General features: G+C 37.9%; 1 protein-coding gene across 1 annotated transcript; it reads left to right on the top strand.

Annotated features, from left to right (window-relative positions):
- Nucleotides 1-1,818: 1,818 nt before the first annotated feature.
- On the top strand, nucleotides 1,819-16,809 carry LOC148043910 (uncharacterized). Its single transcript, XM_087723698.1, has 2 exons — nucleotides 1,819-1,878; nucleotides 16,147-16,809. Exons 1-2 carry the CDS (start codon nucleotides 1,819-1,821, stop codon nucleotides 16,807-16,809), a joined length of 723 nt encoding a protein of 240 aa, XP_087579824.1.
- Nucleotides 16,810-17,157: the final 348 nt, after the last annotated feature.

The raw sequence follows: 17,157 nt of genomic DNA, 5'->3' as shown, positions 1-17,157 counted from the left end.
TGATACAAGGTATACAAGCTAAACTACAAACAAAGGTGTAACTCTTCTATGAGAATATATTTTGTCAGATATGCACACATGTGTAATATTTTATTGGCTTTTTAAAAATGTAAATTAATGTAGATAGAAGACTTGATGTGATGGATTCATTTACCCCTACTTAGTTTAGGCTAACAGGTGACATTCTGAAATATATTTAGTTTTGTATTATTGTACTGTAGTTGGTCACATAATCAGCTAGATGTTTACACTGGATTTGTCATGATATAATATAATGACAGAGTTGGACGGGACCTTGGAGGTCTACTAGTCCAACCCCTGCCTAGGCAGGAAACCCTATAACATTTCAGACAAATGGCTATCCAACATCTTCTTAAAGACTTCCAGTGTTGGGACATTCACAATTTCTGGAGGCAAGTTGTTCCACTGATTAATTGTTCTTAACTGTCAGGAAATTTCCCCTCAGTTCTAAGTTGCTTCTCTCCTTGATTAGTTTCCACCCATTGCTTCTTGTTTTACTCTTAGGTACTTTGGAGAATAGCTTGACTCCCTCTTCTTTGTGGGAACCTCTGAGATATTGGAAGACTGCTACCATGTCTCCCTTAGTCCTTCTTTTCATTAAACTAGACAAATCCAGTTCCAGCAAACCTTCTTCATATGTTTTAGTGTCCAGTCCCCTAATCATCTTTGTTGCTCTTCTCTGCACTCTTTCTAGAGTCTCCACATTTTTTTTAACATCATGGCAACCAAAACTGAATGCAGTATTCCAAGTGTGGCCTTACCAAGGCATTATAAAGTGGTATTAACACATTTTTAATCCACGTATCAAGTCTTTCTAAGGACCTGGAATTGATGGATGTTGTTTTTTGAGGATACCATATATTCTGCAATGGTGCCAAAGATACCATTGCAGGATACAGTATATGATACCCTCAAACAACATCTGTTACCATTGCAGAATTGGTATCATTGCATTGTTCCAAGCAAACCTGCTTTTGTAATTGACTAATGGTGATCTTGTCAATGCCGATGATACTTCAGATGGTTTGGGATTGCACCCAAGGGCTCTATTACTATTGCTTTCTTCCACCACTTTTATTTGCAGGTATTTGTGTTTTGTGATTTCCCCCTCCAGTTCTTTCTCTTCTTGTCTTCTGTCTCCAGGTATTGCCACGTCCACTATCCAGACTTTTTTTGTCTTTTTTATTGACAATTGTTAAGACAGGTGTTATGTGGTAGATGCTTGTCTGTTTGAATGCCAACATCCCAGAGCACTTTAGCTTCTTTGTCTTCTATGACCTTGTCTATTTTATGGTCGCGCCAGTACTTTCTTGCAAGCAAACAGTTTGTCTTGCAGAACAATAATAATAATAATAGTTATCAGGTAGATTAGAACATCTCTATTATTTATTTTTCTGTAAGATCTTTGGATGCCTTAGAAAAATTCGAGCCACTTTTGTTTCTCTACTTTCACTGTTTTGAAATGGGTTATTAGGCCTTTCAGTTTCACTAGGAGATAAATAATAGCTTTCAAATTTATTGCATCTGAAGGTCATTTTTTTTGTACTACCTTCAGCAAGATGTATTCATGATGACCAACATCTGTTGGGGAGAAAGCATAAATTCTTTATGGGAAAATAATTGAAGCATTAGACAGAGAAGTACAAATATGAAATATGCTGCTATTAATCCCCCCTTTTCATTTCCAAAGTTCAGAATCTGCTGGGAGAGATTTGTTAGAATGATTTATGTATTTAATTTATTCTAAGATAAGCATTAGAAGAGGTTCACAAATGTAAAAAGTACCTTATATCAGAGATGGAGAATCAGTGGCCTTCTGAGTATCATGGGAATCCAACTCTCAACAGCTTGAGGCAGGTATGGTCAATAAATCAGAAGAGCAAGTATGGAACAACACTACCCCACTTTTGTTTCAGCAACAAAAATAATATAAATTAATTTGGATATCATGCTTCTTTTTAGACAAACATTTGACCCTCTAGTTACATTGTATCAAAGATATTAACAAGATTCCTAATCTCAAAGTTCAGAAGAAGTGGACAAAATTTTTGTTTAGCACCATTAGATGCACAGTACAATTTTCCTTGTCATTCCGTAAATAGCATCTTTATCTGTCTGTCTGTCTGTCTCTCTTGCTTGTTTGATTGCTCTTTCTGTCTGTCTGTCTGTCTGTCTGTCTGTCTATCTATCTATCTATCTATCTATCTATCTATCTATCTATCTATCTATCTTTCTTTCTTTCTTTCTTTCTTTCTTTCTTTCTTTCTTTCTTTCTTTCTTTCTTTCTTTCTTTCTTTCTTTCTTTCCTTTTAATGCAGCATTTATACTTGACAATATCTGCTAATTAGAAATAAAACAACATTGGGCTTCCTATATTATTATTATTATTATACAATTGTATCACAGCGGCCAGTTGTTTCGCCGGACTTGGCATTGGTTACTAGTCGGGCCCCACCCAGGGGCCTAGGACGTCGTAACGTATTTTCTTAATATCCGTGCAGATCCAAGCAGTGCGGCTTTTTGCATTTGACTGATGGTGATTTTGTCAATTTTTAACTGTTTTAAATGTAATTCCAGTGCTTTTGGAATAACACCCAGTGTGCCAATTACCACTGGAATTATCACTGCTGGTTTGTGCCATAGTCGTTGAATTTCGATTTTTAAGTCCTGGTATCTTGCGATTTTTTCATGTTCCTTCTCGGCGACCCTGCTATCACCTGGTATTGCGATGTCTATGATTGTGACCTTATTTTTCTCAACCAGTGTGATGTCTGGTGTATTATGTGCCAGTATTTTGTCGGTTTGTATACGGAAATCCCACAAGATCTTGACCATCTGATTTTCGGTGACTTTTTCAGGCTGATGTTCCCACCAGTTTGTTGCTGTTTTAATATTATAATTTTTGCACAAATTCCAATGGATCATTTGTGCTACTGAATTGTGCCGCAATTTATAATCAGTCTGCGCGATTTTTTTTAATTATTATTATTATTATTATTATTGTTGTTGTTGTTGTTGTACAATTGTATCACAGCGGCCAGTTGTTTCGCCGGATTTGGCATTGGTTACTAGTCGGGCCCCACCCAGGGGCCTAGGACGTCGTAACGTATTTTCGTAATATGCGTGCAGATCCAAGCAGTGCGGCTTTTTGCATTTGACTGATGGTGATTTTGTCAATTTTTAACTGTTTTAAATGTAATTCCAGTGCTTTTGGAATAGCACCCAGTGTGCCAATTACCACTGGAATTACCACTGCTGGTTTGTGCCATAGTCGTTGAATTTCAATTTTTAAGTCCTGGTATCTTGCGATTTTTTCATGTTCCTTCTCGGCGACCCTGCTATCACCTGGTATTGCGATGTCTATGATTGTGACCTTATTTTTCTCAACCAGTGTGATGTCTGGTGTATTATGCGCCAGTATTTTGTCTGTTTGTATACGGAAATCCCACAAGATCTTGACCATCTGATTTTCTGTGACTTTGTCAGGCTGATGTTCCCACCAGTTTGTTGCTGTTTTAATATTATAATTTTTGCACAAATTCCAATGGATCATTTGTGCTACTGAATTGTGCCGCAATTTATAATCAGTCTGCGTGATTTTTTTACAGCAGCTGAGTATGTGATCAACAGTTTCATCAGCTTCTTTGCAAAGTCTGCATTTGGCATCATCAGATTATTATTATTATTATTATTATTATTATTATTATTATTATTATTATTATGCCAGTGAAATAAATTTAGGTCAAAATTAAGGCAAATAAATAATTATGGTGGAGTTTGATACCATCAAAAAACTTACAAATTCTAGAAGAAACTTCTACTATTGTAAAAGACATACCATGAACATTTTGACTTTTTAAAATAACATGGGCATGATTGTATTTTTGGTGTGAAATGAAATGAAACTTATTCCACTATCCATTCATCCCTAATAGTACATACCGGCTACTGCTTTTCTTATTTAATCTTATGGAGTAATTGAATTTTTTTTTAAAAAAACAAGTTTTTATTTTGTTATTAATTTTTGTCCTGCAAATCTACTGCACCATAATATATTTTCTCAGGCTCTTATTCAAAGACGTTTGGTGCACACTAGTTTCTTTTGAATTATGATAAAATCTAATCTAAGGTCTATTCCATAAAGATGTATGAGAAGTAATATTTTTTTAAAGGTAGGCCAATTTATTTTCTTACAATTATGTGTGAAAACAGGAAAATATTTATTCAGTATCATAGGCACTCATATTTGCAACTATCATCAACCATGTTATTAACCTATTTAAAAGGCACCAAAGCAATCAAGGGATTAGTGCAAATAACATTTATGATTTATTATCATCAACTGCCATGAATTCGTGAGATGTAAAAGTTATCATAAATCAGACTACTGTGCTGGCCAAGCATGAAATAGTTAATTGCTAAGATCTGAATTATTTTAAAATAGTATCCACTGGGATATAGCATTTTGACTGAAATATTTTTAGAATGGTGTTGTATTATAGCTATTCGATACTCTTTTATAAATCTGCAGTCTTCACCGCTCAATAAGGCGGAATAAATACATATGTAGGATGGTATTGGCAGCTATGAATGTGTCCCAAGGTTAATAGATCTTGGCACTGAGTGTTTTTCTTTAGTATCATTTTTCGGTGTAATAAATGTGTGGCATTGGCTCATTTTTTTCTCTTGCAGAAAATGTTGCAATCATATAAAAAGAAAACAAAAGTGTTCTAATCATTCATGTGCTAAGCAGCTTCACAGAAGTTGTTTATCACACGCTTTGCCTAAGGGGAGATAGAGAGTGAGCTTGCTTAAAACATCCTATCAAAGATGAGATTCAGAACAGGAGCTCCAGATTTATAGTTATCATTTACTTTATTTGTCAACTGCCAACTAGTCATCAACATTGAAAGCATAAAATAATACTTGATTGATTTTGTGCAATTGCCTCAATATCATTCTTAGTGACCAAAAAACATATTGTGGACTTTCTCTAGCATGGTCTGTCCCCCAACTAGCCTTTCAGGTCTTCAAACGATGCATCTTTTTTTTCTTTTAACAACACTGTGATTCCTTACATTGGAGTGGAGTTGGGACAACTAAATAGTGTTTGAGCATTTACTGTCCGGATACCTTTCCTGATGCCTATGATGAGTTCACAGCAGACAATTACTCATTGCGCCCAGAGAGAGAAATATTGATTTGTTTTGTTGGCTATCCATGGTATTCTCAGGAGTCTTTTTCAGCACACAGTATCAAAAGCATCATTACTCTTTCTTCTAATTGCTTTTGCCACATTCATAGGGAGTCACAGAGAAGACCATTGCTAGAATTCTCATCTTTATAAGTATCAGGGGTGGATTCTGGCAGGCACTATTGCCAGTTTGCTCATGGGTACACTTCACATGCACGTGCTTGATGCGTGCTGTGAGCGCATGTGCAGTGCAATAAAAATTGTCCCGCGCATGTGCAGAAGCGAAAAACAGGATGGTGGCAGCTACAGCACCGCCCAAAGAACTAGTTCAGGGGTGTGGCAGACCCTGTGTCGGTGCTGGTTCCAGTGACCCAGGCCGCTAAACCACTACTGGTTTGGCCGAACTTCTCCGAACCAGTAGGAACCCGCCAGTGTTAAGTATAGACACACTGCAACATCTGAAAACTGCTCCAAGGCCTTCGTTCTGATCCTTTACTGCAGCATATTTCTTGACTAGTTTCTTTACCATTGTTACTCAATTCTGAAAGGTAGAAACCATCAGTTTGATATCTTCATTTTCAATTCTAAAATACTTGCTCTACTTGTAATCTTTAGTTTCACTTTTATATTTAATAAACCAATATGTTTGTTTGCTCTCTCATTTATACAAACAAAGCCATAACAACATCAGAGACACCTTCATATTTTCTTCGTCCAATGTAATATAAGTATAATCTTGTACTTAAATACAACGAAATTGGTAAAATGACCATTTTGGAGAAACCATTATTAGTACTTTTGAACTCAAGTGCATCAAAGGGTATCAGGTTATTTCAGAAGGTCTCAACAAACATGGTGAACTTTTAACACATTGTAACTGTAAAGTATCTTAAGTGATAAAGTATTGGTAATGTGTCTCAGGTGTAATAGCAGTAGCAGTTAGACTTATATACCGCTTCATGGGGCTTTCAGCCCTCTCTAAGCGGTTTACAGAGTCAGCATATCGCCCCCACAGTCTGGGTCCTCATTTTACCCACCTCGAAAGGATGGAAGGCTGAGTCAGCCTTGAGCCAGTGAGATTTGAACAGACGAACTGCAGATAACAGTCAGCTGAAGTGGCTGCAGTACTGCACTCTAACCACTGCGCCACCTCGGCTCTTAAACAGTATCTCCATAGTCATTCCATCTTCCCCTACTTTTCTCTTCCCTCACCATGCAATTTAGATTGACACCAGTCTAAGCACTTTGTGCATTTGTTGAAGTGAGCTGCTGATGTAATTTTAATTCACTAGAATATTGGGTAATGTACAGACTATTATATAAATATGCAATTGTGCATTCATATCCTTGAGTTCTGGTTTTAAACAGTGTAACTGAATATTTATTTGCCTGTGGTTCAGTCAGGATTAATTTGTGAAGAGGATTGTGAAGATCATTCAATCTGAATACAGGTACTTACATAGGCAAATTATTTTGTCACTGTAAGTTATGTCCTTATATCAGATAATTACTTGGAAATTTAACAGTAATATTGGGAAAAGAGTGTATAATGATCATTGGTTGATCTTTAAGTTGAGCTAGGCTATTGAACAAGAAATAAAATTCTAGAAAAATGCAGTGACAAACCACTTTTTTTCTCAAGAAAACTAGATGGTTGTATCCATATACTGTAACCATCTGGAATCCAGCTTAACCCAAGATGGTTATAATTGATATCTGGAAATATAATTATGTTCTTCTTTCTATTGAATAATAGATTCAATACTGAGTAATAATAGATTCAAATCTGAGTTCAGTTATACAGTTCCATAAATAGCCTTGTTCAAAAATATTATTACCTAATTTATTGAATTTTATTAAGGGAAAATACCCTTTGAAGAAAGGATGAAACGTAAATCCAGCAGACAATTGGAAGGGTGGCTTAACTAATTTTTCTCCGAAGAATATCTGCTGCCATCTGTTGACTTTTAGTGTCTCTAGTTTCTTATATAACATAGATTGTTGCATGCTACTCACGCAGTCTGCTCTCATAATGGATATTTTCCAATTATCCATTAGGAATTACAAACCATATGCTTCCCTTGGGTATTTAAGAGGTGGAGAAAAGACATAAAATTCAACTAAGACTAAAATCCACCACTGTACTAGATTGAATAAGAAATATATATATTTCTAATTAAATTCAGTGACCCGAGAAATTTTGCATTATACACTTGGGAATTCGAAGTTTGTTCGCTGGTTCTGCATGCTTCATTTCTTTGTTATCATTGTGTTAATTTGAGTTTGTGCTAAAGATTAAACTCCAGCATTTCATTTATATAATTGACTTGAATAAAAAAAAACATGTTTGACTTTGAGAAGATAATCTCACTGGAAGATTTTCTTTAGTTATTTTACAGTCTCAATCAAGAGATGTGTGTGACCTAGAGGGGGAGATTTTACCTCACAATCAAGTGGGTGTGAGTTCGATCCTAGGTAGCAACAAATATTTCTCTCTCTGGGTGCAAAGAGAAAATATCTGCTGTGAGCTCTGCATAGGTGTGAGGAAGGGCATCCAGCCAGTAAATGCTTAAGCTCCATTCAGTTGACCCAACTCCACCCTGATGCAATTATGGGGTCATTGATATAACAACAACAGAAAAACAACAACAACAAAATAGGAACTAAGTCTGGTTTGTGTTTCAGGTTCATGTCTAATTTTTCCCAGCATGAAAAATGTTTTGTTGAACAACTTCAAATATATTTTATTTAAGCCAGGAAAACCAAATAGAGAAGTGTAAATGCTAGGAGGAGACTTATACTTTAGGGATATGAAATTGGTGAAACTCTAACAATGTTACCTTTGTGAAATGCTAAAACTCAAGATTGGATGAATATAAAGAACAAAAAAGTATATATGTTCTTTAAGGATGGATCAGTATACATAATGACTGCATTCCTCCCAATTTTTTTAGGAAGGGAATACCTTGTTCACATCATATCACACAAAGTATGCACAGTTGTTGCCAATGAAAATTAATTAATTGGCAATATTTGCAACCTTGACAGAGAAAACTCTTGACATTCTATGTATAAAAGAGCAGTTAAGGACATAAAACGATAAAACCATGTAAAATCTGGTGAAATTCAGCTGCCATGATTTAATTCACTGTGCTTTTTTTTTTCATTTTCTCCATTACAAAGACATAAAGGATAAAATCCTTTATGCCAAAGTGAAATGTTTTAAGTGTTTCAAATGGGAGAAGAAAATATCTTCAAGCCTATTCTATCAACTGATAACTATTTATGGAAAATTAGAATCAATTCATGATGGGGATAAATATGGAATGGATTCATTTGAAATGGTAAAATAATAATGAGATTTACAAACAAGCATTCTGAGCTTTGATATGTAACATAGTGCTTCAACTACTATTTTTCCCTTGGCTTAAAATTGAAGCAGAATTAACCCTTGACTAAGAGACCCGGTTTCAGGTTAATTCCCAGGTTGCAGGTTATCAGGAATTTAAAAAAATAAAATAAAACACTACTGTTAAGAAAACTATATTGATGTGCTAGCCTGGATTTCACCAAAGTAAAACTCAACTTTGTAACAACTTGGCGGTTGATACAAAATTCCTTCCTCTCTCAAACTTTTAATCAATTTCCTTTTACATTTTTATGAAAAAGTGAGAAACAGCTATATTTATTACCTATCCATCCACTGTCTCCATGGTTCAGATGACTTCCTGGTATTTTATTTACTTATTTATTTGTGTTATGACAATATTGTTGTTGTTAGTTGTGAAGTCGTGTTCGACCCATCACGATCCCATGGATAATACTCCTCCAGATCTTCCTGACCTCTACCATCCTCTGGAGTCCATTTAGGCTCATGCCTACTGCTTCAGTGAATCCATCCAGCCCCCTCATTCTCTTTTGCCCCTTTCTTTTTTTGCCCTCAATCGTTCCCAGCATTAGGCTCTTCCCCAGTGAGTCTTTCCTTCTCATTAGGTGGGCAAAATAGTTGTGTTTCATCTTCAGTATCTGGCCTTCAAAGAGCAATCAGGGTTGATCTCCTCTAGGACTGACCAGTTTGATCACCTTGCAGTCCAAGGGACTCACAGGAATCTCCTCCAGCACCATAGTTCAAAGGCCTCCATTCTTTGGCGCTCAGCCTTTATTATGGTCCAACTTTCACAACCATACATTGCAACTGGGAAAACCATAGCCTTGACTACATGCACTTTTGTTGGCGGGATGATGTCTCTGCTTTTGACTATGCTGTCTAGATTTGCCATAGCAAATTTCCTAATTTAATTTAATCCCCAGGAGCATGCATCTTTTAATTTCTTGACTGCAGTCCCATCTTCAGTGATCTTGGAGCCCAGGAAAATAAAATCTGTCACTACTTTCATTTCTTCCCCATCTATTAGCCAGGAATTGAGACGGTCGGATGCCATGATCTTGGTTTTCTTAATGTTGAGTTTCAAGCCAACTTTTGCACTCTCCTTCTTCACCCGCATCAAGAGGCTCTTCAGCTTCTCTTCACTTTCTGCCATTAGAGTGATATCATCTGCATATCTGAAGTTGTTGATATTTCTTCCGGCAATCTTAATTGGACAATATTACTGATTAGAAGTTTTGGATGTATTTGCTACTGGCAATGTACCCTGGCACAGTGCAACCATGCATTTAGATTAAAATGTGAAATTTTAAGCATACGAAGAAGTCGATCAATCAGTGAGTTTCCAATACTATTTTAAATTCTTTGTTTATGTGCTGAAATATTGCATTGGCAGCATTCTCTGCATTCCTTCATGTTAGCTGCAGATACCAAAGACTTGATAACTTATGTTGTTGGTTTAAAAAAATAGCTCATTAAATCTGGAATGTAATAATTCCAAACTTGTCACTGCAAAGCTCAGTTTTGGAATTACTGCACCTCTGAGAGCACAGGGATGGGATTAATATTATTAATATAATTACCTCCAAATCAGTGGTGGGATTCAGCCAGTTCGCACCTATTAGGGAGAACTGGTTGTTAACTTTCTAAGCAGTTTGGGGAACTGGTTGTTGGAAGAAATCTCCTTTTGTTTTGTTTTTTCACTTCACAGGGCTAACGCTGTAAGGAAGTCAGGAAGGGAACATTCTGATGTTGTTTCTAATCTAATCTTTATTGCTCTGCTTACAGAAACTGCTTCTCCGGTTAACCCTTATTACATTGGAACAGCTAAGGCGAAGCGCCAATCGACCTGAGTGATGTTCATTTGGCCACGCCCACACGGTCACATGACCACTGAGCCACACCTACCCAGCTGGTCATTGGGGCAGAGAACCAGTTGTTAATTTTTTTGAATCCGACCACTGCTCCAAATGAATATATAAATGCTAATATGTGGGCATATAAAAACAAAATATTTGTGAAAACAGTTCAGTGGTTGTTTAGTACAGTTTCTTTCTTTATTTCTTTACCATTCAAATGGAAGTGTCAAAATTCATATGCATTAGAACCTCATCCCATCTGTAAAACATGGTGCTGGCAATACTATAGTTTGGGCCTGTTTTGCTCCTGTAGATCATTGATAGAATTAAAAATTCTGAATTGGACCAGCAAACTAATTTTTGTGATAGTAAAAATGAAGGAAAGGAGGGAGGGCTTGTAGGCTTGCAAGACTGATGTCAGCCTTATGAGGTATCCTAGGCAATAAACACAACCAAGAGAAATATTTTTATTGTAATGTTACCTTAACATAATCTTGCAATTTTATTGCAAATTAATCTTTAGCTGTTGGAAAAAGTGTGCGGCTGGCTGTCGATGCTTCTGAAGCAGTGGTGGGTTTCAAAAAAATTTCGAACCTACTCTGTGGGTGTGGCCTCCTTTGTGGGAGTGGCTTGCCGGCCATGTGACCTGGTGGGAGTGGCTTCCCGGCCATGTGTTTTCTTTCTTTCTTTCTTTCTTTCTTTCTTTCTTTCTTTCTTTCTTTCTTTCTTCCTTTCTTTCTTTCTTTCTCTCTCTCTCTCTCTCTCTCTCTCTCTTTTCCTTCCTTTTGTCTCTCTGTCCCTTTTTCCTTTTTTTCTTTCATATCTCTCTCACCTTTTCTTTCTTTTTTTCTTTTTTCTTTATTTCTTCCTTCCTTCCTTCCTTTCTCTTTCTTTCTGTGTGTGTGTGTGTGTGTGTGTGTGTGTGTGTGTGTGTGTGTGTGTGTGTCAATCAGTGGTGGGTTTGAAAATTTTTTGGAACCTCTTCTGTAGGTGTCGCCTGCTTTCTGGTGGAACCACTTCTAAACGGTTCGGTAGATTTGGCGAACCGTTTCTACCAAACTGGTGCAAACTGGTAGGAACCCACCTCTGTTCTGAAGTTACACAAAGCATGTATGTATGTATGTATGTATGTATGTATGTATGTATGTATGTATGTATGTATGTATGTATTACTTTTAGGTCACAGTAAAGCTACACTATTGTAATGACAGAATAGCAAAGAAAAAGCTCTTACAAAGACACTGAGAAAAAAATAACATGCAAACTGCAACAAATACACAGTTCTTTATTTTGTATACTTAATGGAATGCTTATGTTCCTTTAGCCAAATTGTTAGATTCTGCCAGGAAAAGCTTGTTACAGTCTTGATGAAAATGATAATTTTTGGGAAACATTTGCAAAGTTGCAACAAACTGCAAACAAAAGATTTTTCAGGGATAAAAAGGTCACTCTAAAGAAAAAAAAAGATTGTTTTACAATGATGGTTTCACAGTTTTTCAGTGTCAGACTATGATGGAAATAGTATAAACGGCAAAATGTCTCCCTGTACTTTAATATCTATCATGATGTCTGTAACGCACCTTTTTTGGATATGAAATACAAGAGTCAAAAAACTTCATAATTATTAAGGAGAAGATGTTAACTGTCGCAGGTGCTTTCCACTTCCATTGACACCAGATTCATTCAATAATATTTTTATCTAGAATATGACTAGGAAAAGAAAAATATCTGAAACTAATCATTGGTATTGTTTATGGATTGAGACTCTCAATCAAATACATTTTAGGTATGTTGGACTAAATCATTGTGTTTATCAATTGGGGATGATGATGAAGATGATGATGAACAAGAAATTGTATTTAACAAAATAGGAGAACAGTGAATTGGGCAGCCTAGGGAAGAAACATTTATTTCAATAGCAGTAGACTTATATACCGCTTCATAGGCCTTTCAGGTCTCTCTAAGCGGTTTATAGAGAGTCAGCATATTGCCCCCAACAATCTGGGTCCTCATTTTACCCACCTCGGAAGGATGGAAGGCTGAGTCAACCCTGAGCCGGTGAGATTTGAACCGCTGACCTGCTGATCTAGCAGTAGCCTGCAGTGCTGCATTTAACCACTGCGCCACCTTGGCTCTTTTATTTCAATAACAATATTGGGCATATGTCTATGATTCCACATAGATTTTATATTCTCATTGGTCTGGCTGGTCATTGGGTTTATTAGATGATAAACCTCAACACCTCTTTATCTAATATATATTGAGTTATATAATCTTTTGTCTGAGTGTGCACAGTGTGACTATTTTGAGATAAACCAGGAGCAAAATAAACCGAGGTTTGTCTTTCAAATAATGGCTTATCTACAAGGAATATACACATACACCAGATGATTTATGGGTTCCACCACAAAACCGCGTTCGACTAAAGGGCGCTCGACGAAACCGCGTAGCTGACGTCATCACAGTGCGACAACAGTGCGGAGAAAAAAGCACGCTGCAAACACTAAACCTAAAATTAACCCCTAAACCTAAACCTAACCCCTTTAACCTAACCCTAAACCTAACCCTAAACCTAGCCCTTAACCTAACCCTAAACCTAACCCTAAACCTAACCCTTAACCTAACGCTAAACCTAATCCTAACCCTTAACCTAACCCTGAACCTAACCCTAACCCTTAACCTAACCCTAAACCTAACCCTAACCCTTAACCTAACCCTTAACCTAACCCTAAACCTAACCCTAAACCTAACCCTTACCTTAACTTGAATTGGCTTGCTTTCAAAGCGCTATTTAAAGCGCCCTTCTTTCTCCGCGCTCGCTGTTGTCACCCTGTTGATGACGTCAGCGACACGGTTTAATCGGGCGCGCTTTAGTCGAGCACGGTTTTGTCGTGCCATGTGATTTATGATGGGAGAGTAGCAAGAAGTTCAGGGTAGCCATACCATAGAAACTTTCAGATGTGTATATTATACTGTATATTTAGTAATATTATAAACAGCAAAATGTCTCCCTAGAGACATTTAGGTTAGAAAGTTGTAGCCTCATTTTGACAAGATTCTGTCCATAAGGTGTAAGTAAATGAAATATTGAACTTGATTTTAGGGTGTCTCTGAGATTGGGCCTGACAGTTCCAACTAGGTCTCTTTTCATTTTAATAACCTTGAAGAAGGCGAGATAAGTTGTTCTTTACATGAACCTGGAATACTTTTCGATGACTGGGAGAAAAAAAAAAAATCTATGGCATTCCAAAGACATTGCTGAAGAATTCCATCCAAGTGGCTAAGAGGTTTCTAAGGAGAAATGAGTTCTGCTTAGAATAGAATACACAATAATATTCACTTTTCTTTTTGGAGTGCATGCCTTGAGTATGCTCCTGTTTCTTCAAGCTTGCTCCTTGTAGCATAACACTCAGTGATAAAACTACACGCAGTATATTTAAGTGGTCTGTGCAGCTCAGTTCTTGTAGAATAATTTTATGCAACAGTGAGCCTTCATTTCTCTCCCTTTTAAATTATGAAAGAAAACTTAGGATCCTCTTGGTATAGCTCACTTTGTACATGAAGTATTATATTTCTAATATTTATTGACAAATTACCATGGGAATGGTAGTGTTAAGCAATACTACAAATGGCTCTAAAAGTGTAGGATTTTATATGAAGAAAAGTGCTTACATACTATAGATATTTCAATATATTTTTCCCACAGGGTCTCTACATCAAGCCAGGTTTTCACTAAATTTTAAAACAAAGTTGCTTGACTTGTTCCCTATGCAACAGAATGCAGCACTATCCTAGCATAGCACACACGATGAGCAAAGGCATCTGTTAATGGTATCACAAATAGTTATAAACTGTGGTGCTCAGATGGCATCGCCAGCCAAGCTAAGGCCTTCTAATTTATTTTTATAGCCAGTGGATGCCTCATTTTTCATGGTTTGATAGTTTGCATTCAAATGTACCAATAGCTTCCAGTGCAATCATTTTTACACAGCATGTTTCACTGGCAAACACAAGATGCTCTAGTCTAGTTAATGGTCTGCTGGTGGGTAGCCATTTTTAACATCAGGCTGGTACATGGAACCTTATTTGCTTGCTGAAAAATTAATTTTGCAAAAAAGGATTTTATTATACCAGTGTACAGTACAGTCTTCATTCATAGAAGTGTGCATTAAACTAATAAGCCAAAAGTGACAAATGGCTGAAAGTTACCGTATTTTCACGACCATAAGCCGCACTGAAAATCCTAAAATTTGATAAAAAACCGGCAGTGCGGCTTATAACCCGGTGCGCTTTATGTATGGAAAAAGATTGAAAATCTCTCCCTCCCAATTTGACGCTCAAACTTGAAGCACGAGGACGGCTGGGCTGAGCGCCCGTTTCTGAGCCCCCCCCCTCCCCGCTTGGTAGGAAGTCCAGATCGAAAGCCAAGCCTGCAGCTGGCTGGCTGGCTGGCTGGCTGGCTGGCTGGCTGGCCGGACTACCAGCCCCAGCAGCAGCCCCCGGCCAGTTGGGGTAGAGGAATACAAGCCCCATTAGCCCCAGCCCAGGCTTTCACTCCACCCCTGCATTGACGCATCGTTCAACCGACCCATTTTCCCCCAGGGTTTTATTTGCCAGCGGAGCCCACCCACCAGACAGACCCTCGCCCCGTTTTCTCCCCCCACCCCACCCAATCCGGGTTAGAAGTGTCGTGCGAACGCGTCTCTCGGGACGCCCCCCCCCTCCAATTCGGGTTCAAAGCATCGCGCGGATGCGGGAAGCCTCCTGCTTTCTCTATTGTAAGCAAAACGGTGTGGGGGGGGGAGCAGAACGAAAGGAGAGCCGGAGAGAGAGGATGGGGGGGAGAGAAAGAAAGAGAGAGAAGAGAAGAGATCAGCTCCTTTATAAAGACTGGATTGCCTTCCGCGCGGACGACGCTCTGCTCCAGGGGGCTGTTGCTCACTTTCTGCCAGCTCTCCCGGATCAGCTTCTGATACGCGCTGGAAAGTCCGTCATGCTCCATTTTTCTCCCAGAGCTAAGTGCCAAAGGGGAGCAGAAGCGCCGTTTCGGGAGAAAGCTCCGCTCCCCGCTCAAAGGCTTGGGCTGCCCCCGGAGGAACAGGTGGCCCGGATGCCCGAGCAAATAATAAATAAATCCACATGCGGGGCTCGACGGAGCTTTGAAAGCCGCTTTCTCGCCCGGAGCTTCCCTTCACATCTCTGGAACGGCTTGGCTCCTTTCTTTTTTTTTTTAGGGCGCCCCTCCGTTGGTGCGGCTTATAACCCAGTGCGCTTTATGTATGAAAAAAGTTTGAAAAATTAACGTTAACTGATACTGCGGCTTTTAACCCGGTGCGGCTTATGGTCGTGAAAATACGGTAGGAACTTTTAACTTTTTAAAAACGCTACAATGTTGGACTGAATCCAAGTGTTGCTTTCAGAGAGACATTATTTTGAATTAAAAGACAGGGTTAGGGTTCTTTTCTTTCTTCTTACAGGAGAGTAAATGCAGCCACGTTAAAATTCAGAATAGAAATTATTTATTTCTTTTCTAAAAAGAGTCCATCGGGGGCTGGAACTTCATGTGAAAGTTCACGATCGTCTTCCATTCTCCTTGCACTAATCAGAGGAAATGATCATCTTGGCTCTATTCTTTTTGGGCTTAAACTGTCTCCTTCCCCATATACTTCATCTGTACTTCTATGTAGAAAGAAACAGAGTCACTAATCCTGGCTGCACAAGAACAAGCTATCCGCACAAATGCCATTAAGGCCAAAATCGAAAAATCCTCTGATGATGCCAAATGTAGACTTTGCAAAGAAGCTGATAAAACTGTTGATCCCATACTTAGCTGTTGTAAAAAAATTGTTCAGACTGATTATAAATTGCGGCACAATTCAGTAGCACAAATGATCCATTGGAATTTGTGCAAAAATTATAATATCAAAACAGCAAAAAACTGGTGGGAACATCAGCCTGAAAAAGTCACAGAAAATCAGATGGTCAAAATCTTGTGGGATTTCCGCATACAAACAGACAAAATACTGGCGCATAATACACCAGACATCACACTGGTTGAGAAAAATAAGGTCACAATCATAGACATCGCTATACCAGGTGATAGCAGGGTCGCCGAGAAGGAACATGAAAAAATAGCAAAATACCAGGACTTAAAAATCGAAATTCAACGACTATGGCACAAACCAGCAGTGGTAATTCCAGTGGTAATTGGCACACTGGGTGCTATTCCAAAAGCACTGGAATTACATTTAAAGCAGTTAAAAATTAACAAAATCACCATCAGTCAAATGCAAAAAGCCTCACTGCTTGGATCTGCACGCATATTACGAAAATACGTTATGACGTCCTAGGCCCCTGGGTGGGGCCCGACTAGTAACCAATGCCAAATCTGGCGAAACAACTGGCCGCTGTGATACAATTGTATAATAATAATAATAGTAATAGTAATAATAACAATCTGTTTTTCTGAACTCAGGTTTCTTGATTTCTGCAATATTTTATATTTCCAATAGGAAGTAAAAAGGAACATCTTAAAGTTCAGGTTGTAATAGTTACCATATTATAAACAGTTTTCAAAAAACAACAACAAAAGCTAACAGCTATATTAATTAAAAGCATCTGCAGAACCAAAGATATTTGACTGAAAAATATTTATTTCCTTGTATTCAAGTATGGACATGAATTTTTACCCTTGGATT

The sequence above is a fragment of the Thamnophis sirtalis genome, unplaced genomic scaffold (assembly GCF_051295495.1).
Source record: "Thamnophis sirtalis isolate CommonGarterSnake01/CBP01778 unplaced genomic scaffold, rThaSir2_p1.2 scaffold_10, whole genome shotgun sequence".
Taxonomy (NCBI): domain Eukaryota; kingdom Metazoa; phylum Chordata; class Lepidosauria; order Squamata; family Natricidae; genus Thamnophis; species Thamnophis sirtalis.
The sequence above is the reverse complement of the archived record's forward strand: the minus strand, read 5'-3'. Positions and strand labels throughout refer to the sequence as shown.

Coding starts and splice junctions, on each gene's coding strand:
- LOC148043910 (XM_087723698.1), top strand. CDS start 1,819: ATGGAGAATCAGTGGCCTTCTGAGTATCATGGGAATCCAACTCTCAAC. Junction 1,879..16,146: donor CTCTCAACAGCTTGAGGCAG/GTATGGTCAATA, acceptor ACTTCTATGTAG/AAAGAAACAGAGTCACTAAT.